The 22,383-nt window shown below is 53.4% G+C and overlaps 1 protein-coding gene and 1 long non-coding RNA gene across 3 annotated transcripts in view; one reads left to right on the top strand and one right to left on the bottom strand.

Annotated features, from left to right (window-relative positions):
- The first annotated feature begins 8,593 nt into the window (after window positions 1-8,593).
- The window catches only part of ITPR3 (inositol 1,4,5-trisphosphate receptor type 3), a 75,282-nt gene continuing 61,492 nt past the window's right edge, over window positions 8,594-22,383 (top strand). The window contains exon 1 of one of the 2 annotated variants that reach the window (XM_016955263.4): window positions 8,594-8,973. In XM_016955263.4, the coding sequence (XP_016810752.3) occupies window positions 8,885-8,973 (89 nt within the window). In that variant the 5' untranslated portion in view covers window positions 8,594-8,884. The remainder of the gene's footprint in view (window positions 8,974-22,383) is intronic. The other variant, XM_016955262.4, reaches the window with a different exon arrangement.
- Window positions 18,518-21,016, bottom strand: LOC104006798 (uncharacterized). Its single transcript, XR_680749.5, has 2 exons — window positions 20,635-21,016; window positions 18,518-20,284 (listed from the first exon to the last, which is right to left on the bottom strand). It is a non-coding gene; the product is annotated as an uncharacterized LOC104006798 (long non-coding RNA).

Here is a 22,383-nt window from a genome sequence, read left to right on the forward strand (position 1 = left end):
GGCAGATACAGGTCTATATTTTTATTTTACGTAGAAGGAAATGGAGACCCAGAGAGACTGGGAGCTTCTCTACCCAGTTAGTGGCTGGAGCTAGGACTCCAGTAATTTTGCTCCAGGACTTGTTTTTCTTTTTCTTTCTTTCTTTCCTTCCTTCCTGCCTACCTGCCTTCCTTCCTTCCTTCCTCCCTCCCTCCCTCCCTCCCTCCCTCCCTCTCTTTCTTTCTTTCTTTTTTTTTTTTTTTTTGACAGAGTCTTGCTCTGTCACCCAGGCTGGAGTGCAGTGGAGCAATCTCGGCTCACTGCAACCTCTGCCTCCTGGGTTCAAGCAATTCTCTGCCTCAGCCTCCTGAGTAGCTGGGATACAGGCTCCCACCACCACACCTGGCTAATTTTTGTATTTTTAGTAGAGATGGGGCTGTTGGCCATGGCTGGTCTTGAACTCCTGACCTTGTGATCCACCCACCTCATTCTCCCAGAGTGCTGGGATTACAGGTGTGAGCCACCGCACCCAGCCCAGGACTTGTTTTTCACTGTGACTGTGAAGGTGCCCCGGGAGATGTCATACCTACCCTATCACCTATCCTCTCAGGGGAGAGGAGGAGGGGGCACCTAGTAATGGAGTGACAACCTGGGGAAGACCTGGAGTAGCGGCCCCTTGGTTTCAGGACTCCAGCACCAGGGGGCTTATTCCAAGGCCAACACCAGAAGAGGGCAAGGGGCAGGCTTTCTTCTGTGGCTGGTGGGAATCTCGGCAGCGGCTGGCTTTCATCTTTTGCTTCATCAGGCTAGGACCACGTGTTGGAGTTAGCTGGCTGCATTCCTCCAGTCCCTTGCATGTGGTAGGTGGTTAGCAAATATCTGAAAGAAATAGATGTGGCATTGATGACTGGGGCATGGGGGTGGGGGTGAGGAAAACAGAACAAGTTCTGTCTCCTTTCTAGCCTTCCCAAGAAATCGGGTGTGCCAGTGTGTCTGAGTATGTGGATGAGAGTATGTGAGTGAAAGTGTTGGTGTATGAGTGTGAAAGTGTATAAGGGTGTGTGTGTGTGTGTGCGTGTAGGCTCCTGGGGCAGGAAGCCCTGTACACTCTCCCTGGCTGTGGCTAAATGGTTACTGTGGGCTGGGGTGCTTGCCCAGGGCAGCTTATGGCATGGGGAAGGAATTCTCTGGGAACCCCAGCGGGCCTGGATTGGCACCCCACCCACGGCGGGTGACCCAGCCGGATGGCTGCTACACTGAGTCAGGCCTTCTGGCCCGGCCTCGCCCTGCCCTGCTTGGCCCTGCTGTCAAATCAGGACTGAGGGTCAGAGGAGCCCTTGAGAACTCCCGATTATCTGCCCCCAACCACGAGACTATCTGTCTGCACAGCCAGCTGCCATAAAGAGGGTGTTATCCTACGCCTCCCTATCACAGTCAGAGAGGGCCAGTCAGAGCTTAAAGAACAGTCAGAGCCAAGGGTGGAATCTGGGAAGGTGATGTGAACCCTGTTTACAACAAGGTGGACACTGAGACTTAGAGAGGTCTGATCCTTGTGCAAAGCCACACAGCAGAGCTGAGAGCAAGTCTCTAGAAGATGGAGGGGAAAGAAGGACATTGGTGGAGGACACCTAGGTTCAGAGCTGCTTGCCCCTCCCCAGATCCCAGTCCCCTTCCCCGGCCCCAGTGTCCTCTCCTGAGTCAGGGAGAAGGTCTGGGCACTGCCTGCCTTCCTTTCCTTGCCTTCTCAGGCCCAGGGTGGATGCAGAGTGTAGGAGGAGGGTTTCCTGGGGGCGTTCTGCTGGCACTTGGAGCTTGGGGGTAATGCTTTGAACATCTTTATTTGTATCTATTTTTGGTATAGGTTATACAGCCACATAGTTTGAAATGTAAAAGTTTTAAAGCCAGGCGCAGTGGCTCACACCTGTAATCCCAGCACTTTGGGAGGCTGAGGCAGGTGGATCACCTAAGGACAGGAGTTTGAGACCAGCCTGCCAACATGATGAAACCCCATCTCTACTAAAAATACAAAAAATTAGCTGGGCTTGGTGGTGCATGCCTGTAATCCCAGCTACTCGGGAGGCTGAGGTAGGAGAATTGCTTGAACCCAGGAAGCGAGGTTGCAGTGAGCCGAAATTGTGCCATTGCCCTCCAACCTGGGCAACAAGAGCAAAACTCCGTCTCAAAAAAAAAAAGTTTTAAAAAGAGATAGGGTAAAAAGTGATCCTTTCACCAGTCTCTGGCCCCCAGACCTCCCACGCAGAGACCCCTAAAATCACTGGCTTCCTGGGAATCCTAATCAGAGCTTCTTCCCTTTGGGAGGTGGGGCTAGTGGGTGCTGGGAGATACCCAGCCATTGAGGTTGGGGCCTGGGCCGGGCAGATTGGTCATGAAGGGGATGATGGTGACCTCCTTCCTGGGCCTGAACTTGGCCCCAGCTTAACAGCATTCCACTCAAGCCACTCAGAAGAGGTGCAGCCCATCAGCTCTTCCCAATTCCTTCGAGCATCTCTGGGAGCTCTGTACTCCCCACCCAGGGGACCCAGGCACGTGACACCCCAAGCTGGGGCTCCCACAGTCTCCTTGTGTATGTATCTCCTGGTGTAGTTTATATACTTTCCCCACCTCTTTCTCCCTGACAGTTCAATTCCACACAGATTTATTGAGCACTTACTATTTTCTTTCTCTTTTTTTTTTTGAGAGGGAATTTTGCTCTTGTTACCCAGGCTGGAGTGCAATGGCACGATCTCGGCTCACTGCAACCTCTGCTTCCCAGGTTCAAGTGATTCTCCTGCCTCAGCCTCCCGAGAAGCTGGGACTACATGCGCCTGCCACCACATCTGGCTAACTTTTGTATTTTTAGTAGAGACAGGGTTTCACCATGTTGGCCAGGTTGATCTCGAACTCCTGACCTCAAGTGATCCACCTGCCTCGGCCTCCCAAAGTGCTGGGATTACAGGCGTGAGCCACCGCACCCGGCCTAATTTTTGTATTTTTATTATTTATTTATTTATTTATTTATTTATTTGAGATGGAGTCTCACTCTGTCGCCCAGGCTGGAGTGCAGTGGCACGATCTCGGCTCACTGCAAGCTCCACCTCCTGGGTTCACACCATTCTCCTGCCTCAGCCTCCCAAGTAGCTGGGACTACAGGCACCTGCCACCATGCCCAGCTAATTTTTTGTATTTTTAGTAGAGATGGGGTTTCACCATGTTAGCCAGGATGGTCTCGATCTCCTGACCTCAGGTGATCCACCTGCCTCGGCCTCCCAAAGTGCTGGGATTACAGGCATGAGCCACCCCGCTAGCCAATTTTTGTATTTTTAATAGAGATGGGGTTTCACCACGTTTGCCAGGCTGGTCTTGAGCTCTTGACCTCAAGTGATCTGTCCGCCTTGGCCTCCCAAAGTGCTGGGATTACAGGTGTGAGCCACTGCACCCTGCCAAGCAAGCACTTACTATTTTCCTGACTTGGTCTGGAGACACAAAGTGAAGTGAAGTGTTCCTTCATCTAGCTAACAGTTGGCTGAGGGAGCCCAGAAAGAACTGAGTGTTTCAATCCAAGATGGCTCATGATATGTTCTCTGATAGTGGGGGAATAAAGAAATCTCATGTTAAAAAGTCTGTGTTGGTGAGGATATGGTTCACTGGGCACATTCCCATGTAGCTGGCAAGAGGGTAAATTAGAACATCCAAGTTGGACAATAATTTGGCAACTCCTCGGAGGTTGACAGTGCACCTTCTCTATAATCCAGCAATTGTACTTTCTAAGTTTTTACTCTAGAGCAGGGCTTTTCCGTCTTTTTGACAAGTATCCTCAATAAGAAATATATTGTGACCCACAGCACACATACCACACAACAGACAACTTTCACCCTACTAGTTACACTGATGATGTGTTACAAACATTGATATTTCCTAGTCGATTTTGAGTTTTAAAAATGCTGATCTTGGCCGGGCACGGTGGCTCATGCCTGTAATCCTAGCACTTTGGGAGGCCAAGGCAGGCGGATCACGAGGGCAGGAGATCGAGACCATCCTGGCTAACATGGTGAAACTCCGTCTCTACTAAAAATATAAAAAATTAGCCGGGCATGGTGGCGGGCGCGTGTAATCCCAGCTACCTGGGAGGCTGAGGCAGGAGAATGGTGTGAACCAGGGAGGTGGAGCTTGCAGTGAGCCGAGATCGTGCCACTGCACTCCAGCCTGGGCGACAGAGCGAGACTCCATCTAAAAAAAAATAATAAAAAAAAAAAGCTGATCTTCACCCACTAAGTTGATTTCCTAACACATTAATGGGCCTCAATCCATAGTTTGAACAACATTGCCCTAGAGACACGCATGTCTGTGCATAAGGAGACAAGAATGTTTATTGCAAAATTGTTGCAATAGCAAAACTTTGATAAGTCTTTATCTGAGAACTGTCACCAGCAAAATGGATAAAGCAATTGTGATGTGGTCAGGAAGTAGACTATCACACAGTAGCTATGTGTCAAAGGATGCACACAGGGTGATAACATTTATACAAAATATAAGACCCTGCAAAGTGATATCATACATTGTTTATGGATACATTGAAATGCGATACAAACATAAAAAGCTGCATGAAATGAAACCCACCCAAATCAGGATAGTGGCTGTCTCTGGAGGGAGAGAATGTAGTTGGAGAAGGGTGCATAAGGAATTTCAACTGATCTTTTTTCTTTTTAAGACAGGATCTCACTCTGTCGCCCAGACTGGAGTGCGGTGGCATAATCATGGCTCACTGCAGCCTCCTTGATCTCCCTGGGCTCAGGTGATTCTCCCACCTCAGCTTCCCAAGTAGCTGGGACTACAGGTGCACACCACCATGCCTGGCTAATTTTTTTTTTTTTTTTTTTTTTTTTTTTTTTAGAGACAGTGTTTTGCCATGTTGCCCAGGCTGGTCTTGAACTCCTGGGCAAAAGTGATCCTCCAGACTCGGCCTCCCAAAGTGCTGGGATTAGATGTGAGCCACCTTGCCTGGACACAACTGAAATTTTTTAAGTTTTAATTCTTTTTTTTTTTTTTTTTTTGAGATTGAATTGCACTCTGTCGCCCAGGCTGCAGTGCAATGGCATGATCTCGGCTCACTGCAACCTCCACTTCCTGGGTTCAAGTGATTCTCTTACCTCAGCCTCCCGAGTAGCTGGGACTACAGGCATGTGCCACCATGCCTGGCTAATTTTTGTATTTTTGGTAGAGATGGGGTTTCACTATGTTGGCCAGGCTGGCCGTGAACTACTGACCTCAGGTGATCTGCCTGCCTTGGCTTCCCAAAGTGCTGGGATTACAGGCATGAGCCACCGTGCCCGGCCTAAGTTTTAATTCTTTAAAAAAAAAAAAAAAAGAACCAAATTTGGCAAAATACAAAGATTTGACAAAGCTAGAGGAAAGATACAGGCTGTATTTTTATCTATTACTTCTTAAAATATTTCATAATAGTACTTAAAAGATTGGTGCTCCAGTACTTTAGGGAAGAAGACTTTATTCTGACCACGGGAAATTGAAAAGGTTAAGTGCTAGAGAGAGCCACAGGAGCCCAGGCACAGGGGTATGAGTGGATGAGGTACTGGGGAAATGAGAAGGGACACACTGAGTCCTTCCTGCCTGGGATGCTGTGCTGATGGCTCACACTTCCTTCACATGTTGGTATGGTACTCTCTCCATTTAACAGATGAGCAAACAGGCTGAGAGAATGCCTGCTAGAAAGTGGCAGAGCTGGGACTCTAATCCAGGCCTGTAAGAGTCACAGTCCGGGCCAGGCGTGGTGGCTCACACCTGTAATCCCAGCACTTTGGGAGGCCGCAGTAGGCGGATCATGAGGTCAAGAGATTGAGACCATCCTGGCCAACATGGTGAAAACTTGTCTCTACTAAAAATAGAAAAATTAGCCGGGTGTGGTGGTGGGCACCTGTAATCCCAGCTACTCGGGAGGCCGAAGCAGGAGAATCGCTTGAACCTGGGAGGCGGAGGTTGCAGTGGGCTGAGATTGCACCACTGTACTCCAGCCTGGGCGACAGAGTGACACTCCGTCTAAAAAAAAAAAAAAAAAAAAAAGGGAGCCAGAGTCTGCACTCTTGGCCAGTCCACAGCATGGATCCTCCTTGAGGAGCAATTGTGTTTTCTGCAGAGGGTGGGAGGACAGCAAGACTTGAGGGTCCGGTGTGCTGGGCTCAGGTCTGTAGACTTCTGTGGGCAGTGAGGAGGCATAGGAAGGCTTCAAGCAGGAAGCAGGGGAGGGAACTCACTGGAGCTGTACCATCTGTTTCTTAAACTTTGGTCTTTGTTGTTGTTGTTTAACCAACAGAACCTTTCTTGAAACAAATTCTAACTCAGAACGCAGGTATATAAAATAGCTTACAGTGGAGCTGATTTGGAAGAAGCAGGTGACAGGGGCCCAGAGCCCTCACCTCTGAGACCTCCTGGTTGGTGGAGAGACAGAGGCTCTAAGTATTCCTAGGATGGGGAGGGGTGGGGAGAAACAAGCCCATGTGCTTTAGTCCAGAGAGACCCAAAGTGGAGTGACCTCCATTCCTGGCTGCTACACCTCGGCTGAGTTATGGAACCATCTATACGGATGTCAGGGGAGGAAGGAGGTGGATTCCTGGGTGTGGCTGTGGCACAAGTTCTGAGTGTGGCCACTGGAGGCAAGTTTTCAACTTGTCCCTCTTCATCCTCATGGTCTGGGGAAGGGAAAAAGGCAATTGGGCCCAGGCTGACAGCTTGATCAGAGCCTGGTGCCCAGCAGAGGCCTGACATAACAGGCCTTCAATAAATGCTTATGGAATGAAGGCATATTTTTCCCTTCTAACTTTTGGGGAAGATACAGGAGGCCTGACTCCTGGGAGCAAGTGAAACTGTCCCAGGGGCTGCCCCTTCTCAGTGAGGTTCCAGTGACCCATCGCTGTGGCTCAGTTGGTGTGGGGTAATAGGAGAATACCCGGCTAAAAATCAGAGGCTTGGTTGGCTTCTGCCTCCAGTTGCCAGGAACCTGCCGTGTGCCCTTGATGGGTGGTGTTCCTTCTCTGGGCTTTGGTCATCTCTTTTTGGCACAGTGGACTGGATGAGGTTTTTTAAACTGCAGTTTGCAACCCATTTGGGACATTAAAAAAACCAGTTCAGTGGGTTACAATCAGCATTAAAGCAACAACAAGAACACAACTGAAATAGAATAGAAAATATCAGCGTGCATCAAAGGTCATAAGAGTAAGTATTGTTTGGTGAACTATTGTTTTGCTTATATATAGACGAAGGTGTGGACTGGTCTGCTGTAAAACTTGTTACTGTTTGCCATGGTGAAAAAACAAAACAAAACTGTAAAACACGGTACTTAGCGATCCTGGAGGTGTCCTTCCCTCCCACATCGTTCCTGGGGATCTTCGTAAAACAAACAAACAAACAAACAAACAAACAACAACAACAACAAAAAACCCACTGCCTGGGGCTCTTCTCCTCCCAGGGTCAGCAGCTGTCTCTTTGCTTTTAGCTGTCTCCACCCCTCCCCTAGCCTCTCTTCTTCCTGCTTCAGTCACCGAGTCCCCTCCTCCCTTTCTCCCAGGGACAAACGCCCCCCCACAACTCAGGAAGTGGGGTTGGGGGGTCCGAAGGGAGCAAAAGTGATCGAATGGCGGTGGCAATGGGCACCCTATCTTAGGCGTTCAAATAAAGGACTAGGAAGCAAACACCCAAGCACCGGGGAACAGAACAGAAAGTAAGCGAGCCGGGGACGCGAATTGGAGGGCAGGACTTCGGGAGCCAGAGCCTGGCGGCGCTGCCGCAGCGGGTCACTCCCAGGGGGCCGGCACCCAGACTTGGCATCGTTAGCGCTTGGGTGCTCTGTCAACTAGCGAAGGTAATTTTCATCCCTGCTTTTTTTTTTTTTTTTTGAAAGGAAAGACGGAAGGAGCCAAGAGTTTTGGAGCCAACTCCTGGAGAGGGATCGGCTGAACTGATTCGGAAGTTGGATCTCTTTGTACACAGGAATGCGGAGAGAAAAAAAACAAAACCCACCCATTGCTTCATTTCCCCTCCAAGCCTGAGCACTTTCTATTGTGCAATGAAAAGGCTTTTCACGTTGAGAAAAATGAATCCCGAATTTGCTCTGCAAAGGGATGAGCACGCCTCTGGGCGCCAGCCTGCTCTCAGCTGGGCGCGGAGACCGCGCGGTGGCCGCAGGGCGGCCGCGGCCAGGGCGCTCCAGGGCGCGTCTTCCGCGAGCGGCTCCGGGGTGACGCCCGCCGGAGAGCTGGACTCCCCCTTCCGCGGGCGCCTGCACTGGCTCTTAGCCAGCCGAGGGCCCGGGTGCAGATAGTCCGGGAACCCCGAGGGCGGAGAGCTCCCCACTACGCCTGGGCCTCCCAGGGATGGCAGCTCCGAGAGACCCCTAGACCCGGTGCCTTGCAGGACGCCTCTGGGGATCAGGAGAGCTGGCGGCGCATTCGGCGTCCGGGAGGCCGGGCCCCGGACGCACGAGGAGCGCGGGGCGCGGGAAGGCGGGCGGGTGCACATGGGTGCCGGCGGGCGAGCTGCGGGGGAGGGGGGGCGGGGTGTGGCCTCCCCGCCTCCCGGGCGGGATTTGCATGTGTGTGGTGGCCCCAGACTTCCTGCTCCTTCTACGCTGCAGGTACGCGCGGGCCGGGCGGGGCGGGGCGGGGCGGGCGGGCGGCGGGCGCGCCAAGACGTGGGCACCTCCTCACCCGGACCCCGGGCCCCGCCGAGCCGCCTCCTGGCTCCCGTGGCAGCCAGCCCGCCCCGGCCGCACCGAGCGTCGGGCTCCGAGGTGGGAGCGTACCCCTCCCCGCTCCCCGGACGCCTCAGTCCTCCGCACTGAGCTTGGCCACGCGCCCCTAGGCGCCCCCCACGCCCTGGGCCCCGGAGGGCCGCAGCCATGAGTGAAATGTCCAGCTTTCTTCACATCGGGGACATCGTCTCCCTGTACGCCGAGGGCTCCGTCAATGGCTTCATCAGCACTTTGGGGTGAGTGAGCCGAGCTCGAGAGGGGCGCGGGTAAAGAGGGGGCGCCGCGGGCCCTGGTGCCAGCTGCGTGCGCCCAGCCGCCGCCCCCCGATAGAGGCCTGGACGTCCCCCTAGTCTCAAGGAGCGGGAACGGCTCGCCTCCTTCTTTTACAGAAAGGAAGTGAAGTGTTTGCTCAGGTAGGACTCGGGCTCCCTACTGGAGTTGGCAGGAGGAGCCTCCCTCGGCGGCGCAGCCTCTACCCTCCCGCGCACGCCTTTGGAGGGGGCGGAGGGACCGAGGCTTCCTTTGCAGGTGGTCCCGGGGGCGGGCAGGTGGGTGGCTGGAGGCTGAGTTGGGGAAGGGCAGCCGGGCCGAGACGTGCCCGGCTCTGAGGGTAGGGCGGAGCTGTCGGGAGTGGGCAGGCTCAGCTTGGAGCCCGTAATCCTCTATTACCGATCCCGTGGTGCCTTCGAGGGGTCGCACCTTCTCCTCACAGCTCTCTCCCTGTTCTTCCCAGCTTCAGTAGGAGTGTCTTCTCAGCCCTCCCCTTCCAGGCTTCAAGGTCCTGGCCAGCTGCCCCTTCTCCCCGCCTCTCCCATTCAATTTCCTGCGCCGGTCATCTGGCGCCCTTGGGTCCTTGGTTCTAGCTTCTCTCCAGCACTTCACAAACATTAATTAATTCTGGCCGCCACCTCCCAGGGTCTGGGCTGGATGAACAGGGAATCAGTTCACGTCCCTGGAGAGGGCCAGGCCTGTAGCAGGGAGAGGGCAGGAGAGAAATTAGGTAGAGAGGATGGGTTCATCTTCAGAGGAGCAGCTGGGTGTGATTCGCTGGATGGGAGCGTAGGTGGTTTCTCCAGCCAGACCCCAGGGCAGGGTCGGCTACCTTTGTCCCGTTTTCAGTCTGGGGGCCTGGGTTAAATTGTCTCATCCTCCCAACCACACATGGCTGTCCTCTAGGGTACACCCACCCTCCTCTGCTGATCCACTGAGTGGGACCAGCCAGCCGCGTGGTGCCTTCTCTCTGATGGCCTTGGAGGACAACCTGGCACCCTCAGCTCAGGACTGATGCTGGACAGGGCCCAGCTCACCCCAAGCCTGGGAGGTGAGGGGTCACTGGTCTCTCCCAGGGTTGCTGGGAGTTTAGCTTTCATCTTGGTGTAAAGGGAATGGATTGTGGGATTGGAGGGCTGGCTCTGCCAAGCAGGGAGTTCTCACCTGGCATTCCAGCGTGCCCTGCTCGCCTTCTCGCAGAACCATCCAGGTCCCTCCTGGTGCCCTCCCCTTCACACGTGGAATCCCTGCCTATTTGTCCCCACTTCCACTAGATCTAACTTCTTCCCAGCTCCCTAGAGGATGGGGGTGGAGCCACATCTGGGCCAGCATCTGTGCAGGCCTCCTCCAGAGAGCAGTGACTAGGCCCTGGCTGCCCTGAGGCCAGGGCTGCCCACAGTAGGTACAGAGTAAACACCTCTGATAAAGCTGAGGGAAGGAGGAGAGGGTGTGGGGACTGGGAGGGACATAGGGATCTATCGTGGAAGTCCCCTCCTAGTGTCTGAAGACCACCAGGGACTTTTGGGAAATGACCACCTCTGTTGCTTAGTGCCTGGCTTGGGGCTGAACACATGATGATTTTCAAGCGCCTGCGAGTTTTTGTTTTTGTTTTTTTTTTTAAGACAAGGTCTCACTTTCTCACTCAGGCTAGAATGCAGTGATGCAATCTCGGCTTACTGCAGCCTCGACCTCCGGGGTTCAAGCAATCCTCCTGCCTCAGCTCCCAAAACTAGCTGGGACTACAGGCACATCACCACACCCGGCTAATTTTTGTATTTTTTTTGTAGAGACTGGGTTTCACCATGTTGCCCAGGCTGGTCTCTAACTCCTGAGCTCAAGCAATCCGCCCACCCCAGCCTTCCAAAGTGCGTGAACCACCGTGCCCTGCCTAGCACCTGTGAGATTTAACAAGATCAGGGAAAACATCTTATTGCTTCTTCCCCTGCCCTCGTGCAGGCCTCACTCCCTCACAAAGGATTCCCTCTGTTGCCTCCAAAACTTCCTCCCACCTTGGCCCTTCCTGCCCCAGGAACTGCTTCCTCCAGTCCACCTTGATCCTGGGGCAGATCCTGGTGACCTCTAGAAAGCCCTTCTATGCCGGGATGCCCCCTCCCTCTGCAAACACCTCCAACATCTCCTGATGTTCCACCAGCGGATGCCTACCCTCCTAGCATGGCTTTCCAGCATCAGCCTGTGCAGGTCTGCATCGTAATTTTCTGGGCCTTTTTCACCTTCCCATACCTGGAACTCCAGGTGCACCACACGACTGCAACCTGTCCCGCGCTCTCAGTCTCTTTACCTTTGCTCTTGGGTTGTTCCCACCCTTTAGCAAGCAAGTCTCCACCTGGGTAAATCTGTCCCACCCTCTAAGGCTTAATGCAAAGTGGCCTCTTTTGAGAAATCCAGCTTCCCCAACCCCTAGGGCAGAATTAACCCTTCGTCCTCTATGCTTTTGAACTGCTTTGTACAAACGACTCTCTGGTGTTCCTCACATTGGAGGCTTCCCTGTAGGCCCATCTAATGCTGGGCACCTTGCCAGGATTAACACCATTCATATATTTAGCAGGTCTACAGGCACTGTACTGGGTGCTGGGGACTTGGTGGTGATTAAGGGAGCTGTGCTTCCTGCTTCCTTGGAAGTTAAGAGTCAAAGAAGGAATGATTTGTAAGTGCTGTAAGTAAGTAATCAGTCCAGCAGCTTCAGCGTCACCAGGAAGCTTGTCAGAAATGCAGAATCTCAGACCCCGTGCCCGTCCTACTGAATGAGAATCTGCATTTTATTAAGATCCCCAGGGGACTGGTGCATTAAAGTGTGAGGAGCGTTGCTCTTAGTGATTTTCTCTCTGCCCCATCCTCCTCAGAATCCTTCTGCCTCCTTTCTGAACTCTGGTCCCGTCTGCTTTTCCCGAGGCTGTTGGTGCCCATGTCTGTGAACCCATAGGCTGATTTGACTGAATTCCTGGGCTAACCCAGTGCCCAGTGTGTGGGCCCCAGGAGGTACCCAGTAAGGGCTGGATAAAAATGAATGTGTTGAAGGCAGGGGTGGCCTTGGTGGGCAGATGGGCCAGGTCACCTGGGAGATGGGAAGGGGGCATTGGTTGGGGAGGGCGGCAGAGGCAGCATTCAGATTCTGGCTAGAGCTCTTCAGTGCAAAGTGGAGGAGGCCAATTAGAGCCTCCTGGAGAATCAGAGGTCCTAGTGAAGATTGTACATTAACTCTAGGTGGGAAGGATGGGAGGGATCTGGGGAGTGGATCCAGGAGTGGTTGAGACTGCCGGCCGGCCAGCAAGGGAAAGCAGGCCCACGCCTGTTCTTGGCAGGAGAGCAAGGCCAATGCCACTGCTTTATCCCTTACCCTAGGTGGGAGCAGCAGAGGCCAGGGCTGGAGTAGCTGATTAGGGCCAACAAAAAGTGGAGGATTGAATGTGGCCTCAGGCCAGTGGCTAGGGAGAACTGGCCTTGGGTACACAGGGTGGACCCATCAGGATCTCAAGTCATCTCTTGAAGATCTCTTTTTTTATTTTGAGACAGAGTTTCACTCTTGTTGCCCAGGCTGGAGTACAATGGGGTGATCTTAGTTCACTGCAACCTCAGCCTCCTGGGTTCAAGCGATTCTTCTGCCTCAGCCTCCTGAGTAGCTGGGATTACAGGCATGTGCCTCCACACCCAACTAATTTTGTATTTTTAGTAGAGACTTGGTTTCTCCATGTTGGTCAGGCTGGTCTCAAACTCCCGACCTCAGGTGATCTGCCCGCCTCGGCCTCCCAAAGTGTTGGGATTACAGCCGTGAGCCACTGTGCCTGGTGAAGATCTCTTCTGAGTACCCAGAGAGGTGGCCCCAGACCCACAGAAAGTAAACTGGGGGAGTGCAGGTGAACTGGGTCTTGGAGCTGAGCTTTCAACATTTGTCAAAGTGCCTCTGCCCACCCATGGCTCAGCCTTGGAGCCTCACTTGGAGCTCTCAGGGCCTCTGGACCTGGATCACCCAGGGCTGGGTAATCATAGTGAGTAGGAGATGCTGCCTCTTACCCATGGGATTCTCTGTCTACCTGTCAGCCTGACCTGCTTCCCTGGAGGTCAGGACCCAAGAAGTATGGGGGTGAATATAGAGGAAGCCCCAGGTCTCCAGGCTCAGGATCCCTAGGTCGGAAACCTCAGAGGCATAGCTCTCAGGAAGGGTGTCTGTCTCATGTTCCATCACCAACTTGTTGGGTGGTTTCCGTTTTATTTTGTTTGAAATGGGGTCTTTGTCACCCAGGCTGGAATGCAGTAGTGTGATCTGGGTTCACTGCAGCCTTAATCTCCCAGGCTCAAGCAATCCTTACACCTCAGCCGCCCGAGTAGCTGGGACTACAGGCGTGTGCTACCGCATCTGGCTAGTTTTTGTATTTTTTATAGAGATGGGGTCTCCCCTTGCTGCCCAAGCTAATCTAAAACTCCTGGGCTCAAGTGATCCTCCCTCCTCTGCCTCCCAAAGTGCTGGGATTACAGGCATGAGCCGCCGTGCCTGGCCGTTGCTGGATGCTTTGAACAAGGCCCTGCCTTCTCAGAGTGAGTTTCCGTCAGCCTGCATTATCCTCTATGGTGCTCTGGCTGTACCTGAGAATCACCTGGGGATTAAAAAAAAAATTTCAGCTCCCAAGTCCCATGCCAGACCAATTGAATCACCATCTCTAGGGCTAAGGTCTGGGTGTTAGATTTTTAAAAAGTTCTCCAGGTGGTTTTAATGAGTACCTGGGGCCTGGATCCCTGATCTGGGGGCCCTCCCAGGCTGACAGGCTGTGAGGAAGCCTGCCTGCTAGGTCTACCTGCCCCTCAGCCCAGAAGGCCCATCTCTTTGCCCTCATCAGACTTCATAATGTCATTCAACAAACATTTATTAGGCATCTACCATGTGCTAGGCAAGGCACTGTTTTAGGCACTGCAGAATCAGTGGTAATCAAGGCACAGGTCCAGCTTGTTCCGTTCTGTACAGTGGGGCCCTTTGAGCCTTAAGTCTGAGACACATGTAATTCCAGGAGCAGGGGACTGCCTTTCCCTTGCTGATAGCATTCCCTGGGTGGATTTCAGACCTGTCTTGGCTTTCTTTCTTTTATTTTTTTGGAGAGAGTTTTGCTCTTGTTTTCCAGGCTGGAGTGCAATGGCACAATCTCAGCTCACCACAACCTCCGCCTCCCAGGTTCAAGCGATTCTCCTGCCTCAGCCTCCCGAGTAGCTGGGATTACAGGCATGTGCCACCACGCCCGGCTAATTTTTTTGTATTTTTAGTAGAGATGGGGTTTCTCCATGTTGGTCAAGCTGGTCTTGAACTGCTGACCTCAGGTGATCTGCCTGCCTCGGCTTCCCAAAGTGCTGGGATTACAGGCATGAGCCACTGTGCCCGGCTTGGCTTTCATTTAATTGTGATTTCATTGGAAGAAGATGTTAGACTTCTGTTCTGTACCTCAAGGCAGATTCTTGGTCTTAGCCTAATCCATGCAACTCATTTTTTGAAAATATATATATTTTTTCAGATTAAAAAAATATATACATTCCATGGAGAAAATGTGAAAAACTCAAAAAAATGATCTGTAATACCACTATGGCTTACATGAACATTCCCTATGACCTTCTAGCCTTTTATATTCATAAATGAACATTTACAAACAATATCAAACTGCACGTATGGCTTTGTACCCTGTCCTTTTTTGCATATATATAGTGAGCTGTATTTTCCCATGCCAACACACCATTGTTATGGCTGCACAGCCATGGTATGCTGTACCTTAATTTATTTAAGCAACTCTAGTATTCAACATTCAGGCTCTTTGTAAATTTTTGCTGTTAAGAACAATTTGCCCTGAACATCCTAGTGCATGCATGCCTGAACACTTGTCTAGTTATAGTTATCCTCTCAGGTAATACGTTCCCAGAAATGGAGATCAAAGACAAGATACACCTTTAACTCTTAGGCTGTCTAACTTTTTGTGTTTCTGTGGTGGTGGAGGGGTATAGGAACAGAACTTGGTGCCACAGAGGGTCAGACACGATTCATGTCATGTGTGAGTGTTGCACTAGCATGTGGGGAGTAAGACCAGCCTCTGCCCTCAAGGTTAGGTACCAGGCACTTCCCAGGCAGTGCGAGGATGTGATGGAGAAGGGATGAAGTGGAGAGGGGGTGGCGCAGGGTTGGCTCAGCCTAGAACCAGTGCCACACATCCACCTTGAGACTCCAGGGTCTCAGACTGCATCCAAATGCTCGGCCTGAATCCTGCCGGCCTGAAAGAATCCTGCTGGAGCCACTTGATTACACTCTGCCCTGCCCTACATTCCTGACCCCATATCCCCTCCCTAGCTTGGCCCACTGGGGCGGTGGCTTGGGTTGGGGGTGGGGACACATGCTGAGTTTTAGGGTGGGGCCACACCAGCTTTCTGTTTTCAGCTTAGGGGGAGGTTTCTGGGTTTGGATGACCTCTACACACATGCCTGGAGTCCCTGCATGTCCACCCCCAGCCCTGCTCTCTAGACTTCACCCCATGTGGGGCTGGGACACCCCTCTCTGGGAGTGAGGGCTGTGTGAGTGGAAGGGAAGAAACCTGGGGTGGGGGAAGGAGGAAAGCAGAACGCAGATCTCTACTAAGTTCATCACAGGCCTCTGAATGTGAGCTCTGAGCCCCCTGGGTATGTCAGGCTGGTCATGCGAAAGGTGCCAGTGACACCCAGCATTTGTACCTGCAGTCACAATTCCCTGCAGTCAGGACACCTGGCTTGGAGAGCTCGGGGTCACGCAGCAGGGGACTGAGGAGAGAAGGTTGTAGGGCCTTTCAGGCTAGGGACTGTGAGAGAAATCGTGGGTGCAGAAATGAGGCTGGGCGTTCACAACACAGTGAGTCCAGGGTGTGGGCTGGGGATGGAACTGGGTGGAGCCACATGCCACATTACAGAGGGATTTCCACTTGGGGAGACAGTCAGGAGAGACTCATTGCAGAGGCTTCAGCGAGGGAGTAAAATGACCAGAGTGGTATGTTTTTTTGGTCAGCAGGTGGGCAGAGCCGGAAGGGGCTGTCAACACAAATCTCAGTCCAGGAGCAGCTGCAGGTGCTTGAGGCAGACACCTGTGCATATTTGGTTAGCAAATTGCTCTCCCCATCGCTCAGCCAGCCAGCCCGCCAGCCAGGCAGCCATTAGCCCTTCCTGCACAGTGCAGGAGAGCCCTCTTCTCCAGTACGAGTCTAGAAATAGATGATGGGGGTGATATAGGTAATGGGAGGGAAAATTAAGTCTGTGTCTCAAAGATGATGATGATGATGGCAGTGGGTAGACTTTACAGATCACTTACATTGGGTGGCCCTGGCCTTTACCTATGCTCTCACAGCCTGAGGCATACATATAATTCAGGAAAAGTAGTGGGAAGCATTTAGAACACCAATTTGCTTACCACCTAGACTTAATCATTGTTTACAGTGGTCACATTTGATATTTGTATCTTTTGCTGAAGTATTTTATGATAAATTACATACATTGCATCTTTTTCACCTCTAAATATTTTATTATACATCCCTATGTAACTACAGTGTTGTGATCACACCAATTAATAGTTTCCTAATAGCATTCAGGGCCCAATCCATAGTCAGATGTGCCCATTGTCCTCAGTGGTGTGATCAGAGTTCACTGTAACCTCGAACTCCTGAGCTCAAGCGAGCCTCCTGTCTTGGCCTCCCAAAGTGCTGGGATTACAGCCACTGGGCCCAGGTTCAGTCTGTGTTTGACCGACCATTGGTTTCTTTTTTTTTTTTTTTTTTTTTTTTGAGATGGAGTTTCCCTCTTGTAGCCCAGGCTAGAGTGCAATGGTGCAATCTCGGCTCACTGCAGCCTCTGCCTCCCGGGTTTGAGTGATTCTCCTGCCTCAGCCTCCAGAGTAGCTGGGATTACCAGTGCCAGCCACCACGCCCAGCTAATTTTTGTATTTTTAGTAGAGACGGGTTTCACCATGTTGGGCAGGCTGGTCTTGAACTCCTAACCTCAGGTGATCTGCCCACCTCAGCCTCCCAAAGTGTTGGGATTACAGGCGTGAGCCACCACGCCAGGCCTGACCATTGGTTTCTTTAAATCAGGATCCTAGGCCGGGCGCAGTGACTCATGCCTGTAATCCCAGCTCTTTGGGAGGCTGAGGCAGGCGGATCACGAGGTCAAGAGATCAAGACCATCCTGGCCAACGTGGTGAAACTCCATCTCTACTAAAAATACAAGAATTAGCTGGGCATGGTGGCGCATGCCTGTGGTCCCAGCTACTCGGGAGGCTGAGGCAGGAGAATCACTTAAACCCGGGAGGTGGAGGTTGCAGTGAGCTGAGATCGCGCCACTGCACTCCAGCCTGGCAACAGAGTGAGACTCCGTCAAAAAAAAAAAAAAAAACCATCGAGATCCTGTCAAGGTACTCGTGTTACATTTTCTTATGCTTCTTCAGTTTCCTTTAATCTAAAACAGCGCCCCGCCCTCATCTCCTTTTCCACCATGAACACTGAGTTTCTGGCAAGGCGGGGTTGTGGTGTAGGCTGCTTCACTTTCTGGATTGATTTGTCAGGGCTGCCTTTGTTGCTTTGTTTCCCAGAGAGCTCTGCGGAGGTTTGGAGCCAGGGCGAGTTGGCCTGAGGGTCTGCCCTGCTGAGGGTCCTACAGCCTCAGTTACTCTGTCAAGTGAGAAAGACTGAGAGTCCAGTTCTGGGTTATGGAGAGTGGGAGACAAGCCTGGGGCTGGCAGGCCAAATATATGAGGCAAGGGCTGGCTGGCAGCCCATGGTTGCACCTTTTCTCCCTCTCTTCCCAGCTTTCCCTTTGGTCTCCTGCTCCCTGTCTTTCTTCTCCTTGGCCTTACAGATATGTCCTCCCATGCACCCAGCACCGCTGTAGAGACCCCAGGACTTGTCAGACAGCCCGCCTGACCCTGACAGCCAGAAACCCAGGCCTGTGGCAGAGGCAGGGTGGCACACTGGCCCCGACCTTTATTTCTACTGGGCCAAGTTTAGTTGTTCTTGCTATCTCCATTCTTCCTGGAGAGACTATTTGGGTTCTCTGCGTGTGCGGCTTATTGTCCTTTCTAGACTTTAAGCTTTCTGAAGGCTTTAGCTGTACTTGTTTTAAAATTCCATATATTCCATATACTGTCTGGCCCCCCGTTGGTTGGCACAGGGTGGATTCTTGGTAAAGATATGTAGAGGTAAAGGAAATGGTTGCTTTTGCAGGGATGCAGGAGTTAATTTCTTTTCTCTGATGAGCCAGGAGCCCCAACCAGTGAATCTGGGTTTCTCTCTTAACATTCCGCCTAGTAGGTGTGACTTTGGCTATCTGGAGAAAGGGCCCCCCAGGCTTCCCACCCACCACCAGCCCATCCCAGTGTTTTGACAGTGCCTGCTGTTGGAGTGGCCTCCTTGGGGCTGGCCTGCATAGGTCTAGCCCTACGGGGCTTAGTGGGTGTTCTCCCCATGTGCGGAGATGAGAGATTGTAATAAATAAAAGCACAAGACAAAGACATAAAGAAAAAACACCTGGGCCGGGGTGACCACTACCATCAAGACGCGGAGACCGGTAGTGGCCCCGAACGGCTGGGCTCACTGATATTTATTGCATACAAGACAAGGGGGCAGGGTAAGGAGGGTGAATCGTCTAAGTGATTGACAAGGTGAAGCAAGTCATGTGATTACAGGATAGGCGGCCCTTCCCTTTTAGGTAGCCGAAGCAGAGAGGGAAGGCAGCATATGTCAGCGTTTTCTTCTCTGCACTTGTAAGAAAGATCGAAGACTTTAAGACTTTCACTATTTCTTCTACCGCTATCTACTGCGCTCTTCAAAGAGGAACCAGGAGTACGGGAGGAGCATGAAAGTGGACAAGGAGTGGGATCATTGAAGCACAGCACCACAGGGAGGGGTTTAAGCCTCCGGATGACTGCACGCAGGCCTGGATAATATCCAGCCTTCCACAAGAAGTTGGTGGAGCAAAGTGTTCCCTGACTCTTCCAAGGAAAGGAGACTCCCTTTCGCGGTCTGCTAAGTAACGGGTGCCTTCCCAGACACTGGCGTTACCACTTGACCAAGGAGCCCTCAAGCGGCCCTTATGTGGGCGTGACAGAGGGCTCACCTCTTGCCTTCCAGGTCACTTCTCACAATGTCCCTTCAGCACCTGACCCTATACCCACTGGTTATTCCTAGGTTATATCAGTAATGCAACAAAGAGTAATATTAAAAGCTAAAGATTAATAGTGATTGCTAATTGTCCACGATCATCTCTATATCTAATTTGTATTATGACTATTCTTATTCTATTTTTTTTATTATACTGAAACAGTTTGTGCCTTCAGTCTCTTGCCTCGGCACCTGGGTAATCCTCCACCCACAGCCAGTGTCTGGGACTGGGAGCCAGAAGACCTGGGATCTGGAACTTGCTGTTCCATTAACTTGTGTGACCTGGGCGGGTCAGTTTCTCCTCCATGCCCCAGGGACAGTTTTCTCATCCACAGCTGAATGGGGGCGGGGGGGGGGTTGTTCAGGGTCCCTCGGGGATTTCCCCAGTCTGTCATTCCCCCAGTCTGTCATTCCCCCTCCCATGGTGCTCTGATGGTGGCCAAGCTGGTAGGTTTTGAGTCAGGCTCCTTGATAGTCACCTGCCCCACTTCTATCTAGCTCCTTTCCTCCTCCTTATCTAATCTTTCCAGACGGCACTGACCCGCCCTGCTACCTTTCCCATGGCGCCCACCTGGATCTCAAAGTCCACGCAGGGTGGAATGGGGTAGAATAGGATGCAGCTGTCTTCCTCTCCTACCTCAGATCAAGGTCTTGGGGTGTAGACCCCGTGGGCATTTCAGGGACTGTGCCCTCCTGCAACCCTAGAACAAGCTGTCAACCAGCTCCTCTCCAGAGGGCCCAGAACAGCCCTGCCTGCCCACAGGCCTCCAGCCAGGACCCTTTCCCTGTAGCCCCATCCTCCTGCTCCCTCTGCTGTTCAGACTGGTCTTGTGCCTCCCAGTGGATGGAAGGCGCACTGCAGGCACTGTCCTCTGGGCTCCTGAGCCTCTGCTGGGCTGGTCCTGGAGGGGAGAAGGGGACACACAGGTGTAGACAGGGCGCCTGTCCTCGGCACTCAGCGTGGTCGCAGGAGATCCCAGAGGGTGGGGACCACACCCAGCACATAGTAGGCTCGTGGTGAGGTCTGTCGAGTAGATGGAGGCCTGGGTTGTGTCTGTGCCATTCTCTGACCAGCTGTGTGGCTCAGGGGTTCCATCCACTCTGTGGGCCTCACTCTGGACTGTGGTAAGAACACAGTAAGATACTGGATGTAAAAACGATTGATAAACTATAGAGTCGCGCGATGGAGGGGCAGTTTTTGTGTGATCTTGGCTGGGGTACCACCGGCCTCTAGGTGAGGGGCGATGCCGGTGGTGGGCGTAGCGGGGCGTGGGCAGGGAACCACGCGGGAGCCTCAGCTTGGCCTTGAGATGGCAGGAGTGGGATGGGGCGTCATCCTAGTAGAGGCTGGACAGTGAGAGATCGGTGGGCTGGTAAAGGGTGGGAACAGGTCTTTTCTGGGGCCCGTGGGTGGAGGGACCTTGTGGGGAGGGGTTGGGGAGAGGGGGGTGAAGCGAAGCGGCCACTTACCCCTGTAGAGCGCGGCTCTGGTGTCAGCGCCAGGTGCGCACTCAGCAGGGCACCTGTGGTCCGGCTAGTTTGACAAACACAGGTGCCCGCCATGAGGAAGAGTCGGGGTGGGGCGCTAAGGCCAGGGACGTCGGTGCCAGCAGGTGGGGAGGGGTACCCCGGGGCCGCCCTCCGCGGGCAGACGAGCGGGGGAGAGCAGGAAAGCGCGGGCGCAGCGGCACATCACCCGCCCCGCCCCCGGGCGCGTCTGGCGGAGGCGCGGCGTCCTGGCAGCGGCCGGCAGTCGGAGGCAGGCCGGGGCGAGGCCGCGCTGGCCCTCCCTTGGCGGCGGCGGCGCGTCGGGGGAGACGGCTGCACGTGGGACGGCGAGTTTCGCTTCGCCGCGGGGGCGGGGGCGGGGCCGGGGCCGGACGCCCGGAGCTCGCGGGCCGCGCCAGGCTGGGGGCGGGGCGGGCGCGGGGCGGGGCCGGGCCGGACCGGGGCGGGGCCAGGGAGGCCAGACCTACGCTCTCCGGAGCCACGCGGACCCAGAACCGCTCCCACCACGCAGCGATGGGGAGGTCGCGGCCTCGCCCAGTGAGGCTCCCTCTCCATGCAAACTTGCCTAACTTGTGTCCCGGCCCTCGGACCTCCCTCTGGCCCCAGGTCTCCCGACAGGCCATCTGATAAGAGCTTTCTTGCTTATCTATTAATGACTTCACGCGACGCTCCCTCCCGTCCCCTCCTGCTCCCCTGTCGCCGGAGATCACCTTCATGGGATCCCGTAGGCCTAATGAGTATGCACAGAGACACAGGTGAGGGGAGCTTGGGGGCACGGTGGGACCCTGCAAACATCTGCCCAGGGCCACCTTCTTTATCTCACACACCAGGTGGGGGCTGCGCTCAACTTCTGGAGAATAAAACAAGGAAGGCAAGGTGGCAAGGTGCCACCTCTTGGAGGTTCTTGGGGGACACAGAATGGAGCCTAGCATTCCCAGATGATGCCTGTTTTGCTGGTCCTGGCGGACCCGGGAGAAAATGCCCAAGGTCCCATCTCCTGCCTCCCAAGTCCTCACTCCTGGCCGACCCTCCCTGCTTTCCGTAGCCCTGCCCAGGGCTTGCTTCTCTGCTCCAGTCCCTTCCACAGACCGTTGTCGTCTGCTCAGCTGCACATCTGGGATGTTTTCCTTCCCAACCTTGTTTGAATTCCCCTCCGGAATCCGTGCTCCCCTTCTGACCGGTCCCTCCCTTCTCTAAGTGGCTTCTGTTTGCACTCCTTGCTTTGTGGACTGCTGGGCACTGGCATGGGGAGGGGCTGAGCTGGAGAGGCGGGGCTTCAGAAGCTGTGCCAGCGTGGGCTCGGACAAATGGACATCCACCTAATGACCAGGTGGGCTTGTCCAGAGGGGTGAGGAAAAACACTTTGGCCCCCAAATTTGCATGTCTTTCCTGCATGTGTGACCCAGACAAGGAGTTCCCAGGAGAGGCGTGGAGGGGTCAGGGATGAGGATGAGTTTTTTCCTCAGACAGGGACCCTCTGAGGAGGGGGACTCTGCGGCCTCTTCCTCTTTCCCCCGCTACAAGGCCCTGTGTACCGGTCAAGATGGGGGCTGTGGGGACTGCCGCCAGCCTCTCTTCAGCTGCACAACCTCCATGCTGCCCTGCGGCTCCATCACCCCAGTCAATGCTTTCTTTCTCTCACCATCAAAATTCATCCATCCTGTGTCCCCTCCCTTCAGGGCTTTGCTAAGAGACAACCAGCTAATCTGA

Source organism: Pan troglodytes, chromosome 5 (genome assembly GCF_028858775.2).
Source record: "Pan troglodytes isolate AG18354 chromosome 5, NHGRI_mPanTro3-v2.0_pri, whole genome shotgun sequence".
In the NCBI taxonomy this organism is placed as follows: domain Eukaryota; kingdom Metazoa; phylum Chordata; class Mammalia; order Primates; family Hominidae; genus Pan; species Pan troglodytes.